At 31.3% G+C, this 9,487-nt stretch overlaps 1 protein-coding gene across 3 annotated transcripts; it reads left to right on the forward strand.

Annotated features, from left to right (window-relative positions):
• LOC105158084 lies at positions 4,398–7,820 on the forward strand. Of its 3 annotated transcripts, XM_020695442.1 has the most exons (8): positions 4,398–4,614; positions 5,884–6,021; positions 6,152–6,452; positions 6,686–6,833; positions 6,906–7,039; positions 7,196–7,258; positions 7,355–7,423; positions 7,509–7,820. In XM_020695442.1, exons 3-8 carry the CDS (start codon positions 6,261–6,263, stop codon positions 7,581–7,583), a joined length of 681 nt encoding a protein of 226 aa, XP_020551101.1. In that variant the 5' UTR covers positions 4,398–4,614; positions 5,884–6,021; positions 6,152–6,260; the 3' UTR covers positions 7,584–7,820. The 3 variants fall into 3 exon arrangements, with proteins under 3 accessions (XP_020551101.1, XP_011073025.1, XP_011073017.1); XM_011074723.2 differs by having other exon boundaries at positions 4,398–4,630; positions 5,884–6,452; XM_011074715.2 differs by having other exon boundaries at positions 5,884–6,452.

Genomic DNA, 9,487 nt, shown 5'->3' on the forward strand with positions numbered 1-9,487 from the left:
GTCAGTTAATCGGAGATAAATATGAATTTTCATTCAATTAGTCAGTAGATTCGGTGAATTTTGACTAACAAATAGATTTATTTATTAGACAAAAGCAAACATCAGGACTACTAAACGTAATTTCTTAAATCACAAGAATTTATGAAAAATTATACCAAACTTTATAAAGAGGGCGGTGTAATTATTCTAATAAAAAATAAAAAAATATTTGTATATATTCAACATGAAATATAATATGGACACACACATATTAATAACTTTAGAGGGCCGATGTAAATAATAATGTAAAATATAAGTAAATGATCTGAATATTTTATTTTGAATTTTGAAGACATTTTCTTAAAAAAATTAATATTATGTTAAATTTATAAAGTATTTCTGTCTATGTGTTAAATATTATGTTTAAGTTGAGGAGAATAATATATGTCTGACACTAGTTCTTAAATACTTATAATTACACCAAATTTCAACTTAAAATTGCGCCGATTGAATTAATATAAATTATTTTTTGATTTAATAAAATCGACTTTAGTTGAATTATCGTAAATAATTGTAAAAAATATGAATTTCGAATAAAAGAAAACTTAATATACTTCTAAACGAAAGAGTAATATATGAGATTGAGACAATATATATAAGTAGAGAATGGTAACTTATTTTAAAAACTCGATAAAATAACCCTAGAAGTTTGTCGTAAGAGGTGCTTGCAGCCTTACAGGGTGTGATAATAGCGTCGAGTGAGTTTATTAGATATATGTGTCCTAAAACTGATGTTACTGATCAACTTATATTAGAAGTAAATAATATGTTCGGTATCCAATTCCTCGGTAATAAACGTGAAAATTCACTTTTCATCATATAGTAATTACAAAATATCGAGGATGGCTCAGTTCAATGGTTAAGGTTGATGACCCATGAGCAAGTTTGAGATCATGGGTCCAAGCGCTACGATATGCGTGTGTATCCATCTCGATTTTTTTTAGACTATTTTCAAATCAAATTGCCATTGACGGTTTTATAAAAAAAAAATTTAAATTGCTACTTTCAAAATCAAAATCAAAATTGTGGATGTTGTCCTGTTTCTGATGATTTTACCATTTACAATAAAAACAAGACGTTAAAACTAACTAAAAACAATAATAATAGTATATATATAGTTAAAATATTGGAATAATTAAAGACAAATACATAATAACTTCATAACATACATAGCTAAAGTCTTTAATAATAAAATAAAACACATTTTTTTTCCCATATATATATAGAATCGAAATATAAATTTTGCAATGTGGATTTTTTATAATATGTGAACTTTTTGGGTTTCTATAACTTGACTATGAAATTTTCTAAATATTAATTTATTTGATCAAATTGTTATATATACATTTAAAAAATTAATTATATATATTTAACGATTTCAACTTTTTGTCCTTTTCTTAGTTATAAATCAAAACCAGACCAATAAATCATAAAGAACGATTTGATTCAATTTAATTCAGACAATTTGGACTGGTTTTTTTTTTATTTTTTATCGCCACTAATTTATTGAAATGTTGATAGAATAATATATATATATATATATATATAATTACTACATAAAAATAAATGTAGTCATAAAATTGGAAGTAGCTCGTAACCATTGATTACATAGTAAATAAAGAGTAAAATTATATTATATTACTTTTGCAATTTTCTATTAACTGCTTTAAATAAAATTTAAATAATTAATATACAAATTATTATAATTTTGAAGTATAATTAAAGACAAACATATGTACAATTTAGATGATGTAAAAGGCCAATTCCTTTGGGATGATTGTTTGATTCGTACTAGAAAGGGACAGAATAGAGAAAAAAAGCTATTGGTTGAGCTTTGTTTGGTTGGTCCAAATAATAATATATATTGTCAGAGAATCCAAAGTTCCCAGTTGTGTAGTATCAAACAGTCAAATGATTCAGATAAAAAAAATAGTAATCATAAGTCAAATATTGCACATCCACGTCATTAAAAAATAATTAATATTTATGGTATTTTTAAGTAATGAGTACTAAATTTGGCCACATCGTAAGGGTCGAATGATTTTAAAAAAAAATCTTAAGATTACCAAGGACTAATGTTGTAAAATAGAGGTTAGCACTTTGATGTTTATGTTAGTAACTGATTAAAGAAGAAATAAAATGAAAATTTGAAATAAAGTGAGAATAATGGTGAGATGTGTTTTGAGAGTGATAAATATTCGTGTAGAGTACAAAATATAAACTGAAAATAGCGTAAAAATGAGGAAAAAATGAGAGAATAAGTAAGAGTTTGAGAGAGAAGAATGATGTTATCAAGTGACTGCACAGGGCCTCCATTTATAGGCATGTACAGAGTTGGAGACGCGGTTAATTGATGAGTTTCGTACGGCGTTGGAAAGCCGTTTGAATTGGCTATCATCCAAAATAAACCGTTTGAAATTTTGATAATATTGATTGAGATACGTGAGCTGGCCTACCCTACCATATTTGCCTAAAATTCAGGAGTTGGTTGTTTGTTGATTTTCCAGCTCGTTTGTTATCAATTTACTTGGAACCACATGGAGATATTTTATAGATGTGTATAAATGTATTGGCAAGCTACATGACGTGTCTTCCCAGATGTATGATAACGTGTATGGCTGAAATAAATTTATTTCTTGAACTTGCCAGTTCAGTAAAGTAGCAGGTAAGCACGTGTGCCTTTCTTCCATACTGATCGGCTTTATCTGTCTTGATAGTGGACTTTATTCGTCCTACTGACGAGCCAACTAGGCTTTAACCAGTTGGACTAGTACGCCTAGCTTGTGGGCTTGATGCAATAATTTTAGGAGGCATTGATACAATATTATTTTTATCATAATAAAATAAATAAATAAATTTATACTATTATTCAAAAATCAATTGATATATGTGCATAATTTAAAACTTTTATTTATCCTTTTTTTGTCAGTTTAAATAAAAAATGAAGGTGGATAAATAACGTGTCAAAATTGACAAAATAAATTGATATTAGATATATATTACCCAAAATTATTAAGAGAATTGATTGATTAAAAAGATGAATATCTTGTGAATAAATAAATGAATTTAAGGGTACTTTTAGGCTTCTAGCAATAAACATTTTGTTAACCAAGTTGGTTAGTACATGAGTCTCGTCTTTAATAAATAGTATAGATATATACATGAAAATAATAGGAAAAAACATAACAAAGTATTTTGATTTAAAATAATTATTGGAATAATTAAAATTTTGAGATCGAAATTTTATTTTAGTTAGATTTTCTTAAAATTTAACGGTCATGGACCATAATGACATCTATTTAAAAGACGGGGATTATCAGAGTGTATTTGAAAAAAAGGACTAAAGTGGGATGAATAGTGAGGAAGATTTCGTTTAAAACTATTTTAATTTTTAAAGTTCATTTTTCGTAAGCATTCGTAATATTTATTTATTTTAGATTGGTTTCTCTCGCTATTTTTCAATAAAAATATATTCGGATTCTGATCTTTTAGACGGTAAAATAATAAATTTAAATTTAATTTTTTCACTTTACTCACTTAAGTTTGTAAAATATTCAAAATTTCAAATATCGTAATTATCCAGGAAAAAACACAGCATTTACCCTAAGAGATTAACCATTAGATTTTTATCATTATTTAATTGAATGAATGAGTATAAAATAAAATGAATAACTGATATATATATATATATTATAATATATGATTCATTATTTGATTCAATACATTCAAACTAAAAAATTTAATTCAATTAATTATCGAATATTTCCAAATAAGTTAAAAAAATAAATTATTATAAAAGTAAACATACATCCATATTCTTTTATTTTCTCAACTCCTTCTTACATTTTATTGTATTTAAAAATTATAATAGTGATGGTACTATGTATAATAAAAAAACTTATTTTAACATATATTAGAATAAATTACAATGAGCTTCTTTAGAATTTTTCATAATTATAAATATTCTATTATTGTTTGAAAAATAATAAATACCCTCTAAATTAACGATCGTCGACAAATATCCCTATAATGGACTGTCATGTGTGGGTAATTATTAGACGATCGTTAATTAGAGTCCATAAAAAAATATTTTTTTATTTTTTAAATAATAAAAATATTTATAATTATAATAAATTTTAAAAGAGCCCGCGGTAATATGGAAAGAAAATATAAAATGGAATCTTGGTGAAGAAGAAAAATCCAGACAGCTGGTTTTTCAAACAACTCCAGCGCGGCTCTCATCCTTAGCCCAGCCACGGATGACCGGGTCAACCGGTAAACCAAATAGTCGCAGTAACCGTACGAGTGGGCCTCCCTGTCACTGCAATTTAGCAGTAGCAGGTCCTTTCCTAATTCTCCTTTAATGGCAGTTTGTATGCGTTTTAGTTCATGTTCTCTTTTCTCTCTCACGCACTCTCTTTCTCTCTCTAGATTCCGATACAAACTTTCTTCTGAGCGTGTTGTCTGCCAGATCCCGGCAAATTTGAACTCAATTTGATTTCCTCAAGCCGATTGCTTTCTCTCTCTAGAACTCTGATTGAGATTTTTGTTGTCCGTACTGCATTCTCTGAAGAGGTACGCTGTTTCGCTGGTGAGAATACTGTGTGTCGTACTTCATATCGGTATTGATTTTCAGTTTATCTTTTGCCGGTATTTTTTTTTGGATTTTTTAATGTTTTAAAGTGTGAATCGAGTTGTTTCTTGGTAGATTGAGTGGTATGTTTGCAAGTATTTATCCATTGTTACGCTTCGCGCATGTCTTACTTTTGGGGAATTGAAGTTCAAGTTTATTTTGAAGATTTTACTGGTTTGTATGAAATTCTGAATTCAGTCATTGGCTGCTCAGTTGGGTTTGCTTTCTGACATTCAACTTCACATTTTACGTTTTACTTCATTACTCCAATTTTTAATTTACGATTTCCGGAAGTAATCGTACTAAGTTTAGGATTTGCATTTGTGATTTTCTTTTTTTCTGTTCTCGAGATTTTTTTTTTAATTATCATTTTTTTTGCAGAAAATATTTGCCATTTATTGATGGTATGGTTAATACAGGAAACCGCATGTTTTCAATTACTTAATTAGAAACCACCAAAACCTTTTCTTGATTTTTTAGGATAGTGTGGCGAATTAAATAATCTGTATTGAGTGGATGAGGCACTAGTCATGGTTTTTCATTATCAGCTTCAACGCATAAATATGTAGCTTCAGAGGGGATTAATATTATATATTTCTTAAGCCTTTTCTTATATTTTCATTTCGGATAAGGGGATTAATATTTTATATTTTTGTTTGTTTTGGGCAAAGGGATTAATATTATTTATTTTTCGTTTTGTTTTATAGGAGAGACTTTCATGAAAATCATATATATAAAAACCAAGTGTTGGCTAAGGAAGGAAATGCTTGTCGCTAGGATCAAGATTGTTATTTGATTGAAGACAAATTAGAGCAGAGCCACGAAGTGAAAAAATTATCCTTAGGTTTCAATTTGCATTTTTGTGTGCTCTTTCTTCCTATTGAGTTACATATGCATAAAAATGATACACCACGTTTTTGCAGAAAGATTGATGGGTTAGATAAACACAACTACTGGTAATTGATTAGTAATATACAATTTCATAAAAGAACTGCTTATCCTGACAATTTTCCGCTACAGGGAGTTATGAACTTTTCTAGTCAGAATTTCCTCTACTACTTGAACCTTGTTTGTCTGTATGACTTATGTTGGAAACTATTCTTTTCTTCTTAAGCTTTACTCATGCAATTTGGAGCTTCTGTAGTCCGAATTTCCTCTATTGCTTGAGCTTGTTTCTCCGTACAACTTATCCTGACAATTTTCCTCTGCAGGATTTGTTTTGGAACTAGAAGTTCTGGCTGCAGCTAAAATTTTCCAGTAGTTACCGAAGAGCTAGTCTTTTTCCCGGCAGCTAACCTTGAAGATTTTGTGAATGAAGAGATTCAACTTTGAAAATATCCAAAAAGAAGGTTTTCACATAGCAACATCTAAGTTTGGATTTTATAAATGTTGATCATTGCATCAGTTCGAGCTCAATCAGATCCATATAGTATCTTGGATTTTTAATAATGGATCTCATGATTTCTACTTTGCATCAAGGTGAAGGGAGGTTCATATGATTTCCGGGATCAAGTGTATTAGTGATCTTTGAGGAAAAACATTGGTTTTGTTTGATCGTTGCTTCTAGTTACACCTGCATAAGAGTGAGATGCTGGAGACAGAATATTGCCACTCGCAGGTTTTATCGCCTTTCCGTGAGGAAAGCGGGGATGAAGAGCTGTCCGTTCTTCCAAGACATACAAAGGTTATCGTGACAGGGAATAACAGAACAAAGAGTGTTTTGGTGGGTTTGCAAGGGGTTGTCAAGAAGGCAGTTGGACTTGGCGGTTGGCATTGGCTGGTATCCTTCACCATCTTACAAATGATATGATTCTGATTTATTTTTTTGCCCTTAAAATTTAAAGAAATTTATGCCACTCTGTTTGGTTCCGCTGACTGTGTGTTTTTTGTCTTTTAATTGATTGTTACAGCTCTTTACATTCTTTCCTTCTTTTCATTTCGTTCCTTTTTTTTCCCCTTTTCTTCACACTTTGGATTGTTCTGCTAAATTTTATACTTGATATGATGAACCAGGTTTTAAAAAATGGGGTTGAGGTCAAGCTCCAAAGGAATGCTTTGAGTGTGTTAGAACCTCCTACTGGGAACGAAGAAGATGATGATTATAATTTTGATGATTCCAGCAGTGTATCTGATATTGGTGAAAAGGACCATCATCGCATTTGTAAGTGTTAGCTGCTGTTCAATATCCTTGAGTTTGGATAGCTCCTTTAACAATATTTCACTATTTATACAGCTGGCTTTCACTTCAGCAAGATCAGCAAGTCAAGGGTTCGGTATGGCAGACCATGGTCATCATCTGCATCCACAAAGTCAATTAATCGCAGCAGTTGCAGAGAAGTTCACTCCAATTGTGATGCAGCCCAAATGGTAAGCACGTAGAAGATAGCAACACTGAATGATGCTTGTTTAGATCCCATTATTGAAACCCAATTGGTAGCAGAAGAGAAGTGGCAGTTTGAATAGATATATATTTGTGTCTGACTTGTCCCTCTGTTTTACTTGTATTATTACTGGGTTGATCAGAGAGTTAATCTGGCGAAGCTTGGAACTGGATCATTGTGGAGATATTTGCGAAGCTTCCAAATCGTCGGTTATTCCTTTTTATGATTTTTTTTATTCCTTATCCAATTGTAATGTATACCACTATGTTTACTCATCTTTTTTTGAATTCCCATTGTGCAGGCACATAGTAATCCTAACCCCACAAAGGAACAATTGGTTAACGCCGTCCAGCAGCATTTTTCTTCACTGGTACATAGCATAGAGTACAATCACATGTACAAGGTTGTTTTTCAATATGAAGAACTCTAATGCTTTTCCTTCTTTGATACAACAGCAAGTGGATGAGGTACAAGTGATTGTGGAATTTATCCATGCAGCGAAGAGACTACAATCAGTCCGTACAGATTGAGATGTGAGATTGATTGCCAAAGGTCAGAGTTCCTCAAGTACCTGTAATATATATGTATCTAGTAGATATACTTGTGTACCGCCACTCTAGTTCACCTCTAATTAACAGCTAATCTAGTGACCAGGTGTGTGTGATTCTTACTTATCCTCTAATCCTCGAACCACAGCCTTGTAGTATTATGCCTCATCGGCTGATTATTATTTATTATGATCCTTAAATTCATATCCTTCTTGTCCACACTGTACTCTATCTGCTGGCTCCTGTGAATTTAACACCATCGATTAGGAAGAGACATGGCTATGTGTTCTTGACATTCTTGGAAGTTCTCAGCAGATGAGTTTAATTTCAGTTAGATAACCTAATAGGACAATTATATTGGCACCTCAAATTTAGGCATTTTAGAAGAAGAGTCTTCAAAATTTTGGAAAAATATATTGCACTTTCAACAATTATGTTGGAGAAGAATCTGTAGTGTTAGACATAATTAAGGGTGGTCTCAATATGTTTTTTGAAAAATAAGAGGTTTTATGTTCAAACATCAGATTTATGCATGCAATTTAATTGTTCCTGATGTACGTTTATATTTTCTTATAATGTGGGACTGACTTTTGTAAATGCGCAGCATCAGGACATTTATTCTTGGGTATTATTAATCTGCTTACTTATTGTCCCAATTGTTGGAATAAGTTAATTAGAGAGATGAAGTAGTCATGTAAGCCAGGCTGTGAGGAAGTGGTGGGGAAGATAGCGATAGGTTTAGTAAATGCCCACCAACTAGAAATGTATCCAAAGTCCAAATGTCGCGAATTTGTTCAGGAAACATTACTATTGGGACCCTACAAGGATTTTTGGGTATAAGGTTAGGGTGACTGCTTTAGATTTGGCTAGATTTGAAAATCTTATTCGGACCCACATAACCCACCTTTCTATATCATGATAAAGATATATTGAAGCCGTAAGTTGCCCTAATCTGACAGTTCCGACTTCCTCACTCTGTGATTTTATATGTGGGTATAGGATATTACTCATGACTTGGGATCTTCTCCCTGTATGCATAGAAAACTGTAAGAATTATTATAAAAGAAATACAAACTTATTCCGATATTTGCACAACCGCCCTTTCTCATGATACCGACGGTGTAAAATGGGGGGAAATAATTTCAAAAAGATGAGTTGTTAGAATATCGAAATTCTTATAAATTTAGTTGTTAAATTTTGAAGTTCTTGGATTGAACCCGAATTCCCTTGGTGTGGTGAGTGGATTCTGAACCTCAGGAAGTATATTAACTAACTAAATGGTTATCTATTCAGCCTTAACGATCCTATGTTTATTTGAAGTAAACTTGATGAGATGCAACTTAATTTTCCACCACTGGTATCACAACATGATCTGTTGATCTTTTTTAGTCCATTAATTTGGCACTCGTTCAATTTTAGTCCAGTAATTATGATAATTATCACATTTTATACATTATATTTTGAAATTGCTTTAATTAGGTCCAATACAGGGTTTTAGTGTCAATTTTCCGATCAATTGAACGAATTGATGATGCATGCCTTCTTTGTCAAAATTGAGATTTAAAATCCCGATTCGGACATGAATATTTGAAAAAAAATTGCATTTCTTGACATGCATATTGGACGCATGCATGCAACAAATTTGGTATTTCGCGAATCTTTAAAAGCCCTCTCCTCGGGTTGGGACCTAAAAAATTGATGCCAATAATCTGATCACTGTTAACTAGTCCACTGCCAATAAATTTGGTGTTTGAAGCACCGGATTTATAAAAACTGCATGCATGTCAAGAAATGCATTTAAATTTTCAGTGCTAGAAGCGGGATTTTTAAATCCCGATTTTGACAAAGAAAGCATGCATGCGTCACATCATCCAGACGCATGCATA

This window comes from Sesamum indicum, linkage group LG1, assembly GCF_000512975.1.
Source record: "Sesamum indicum cultivar Zhongzhi No. 13 linkage group LG1, S_indicum_v1.0, whole genome shotgun sequence".
Taxonomy (NCBI): Eukaryota; Viridiplantae; Streptophyta; class Magnoliopsida; order Lamiales; family Pedaliaceae; genus Sesamum; species Sesamum indicum.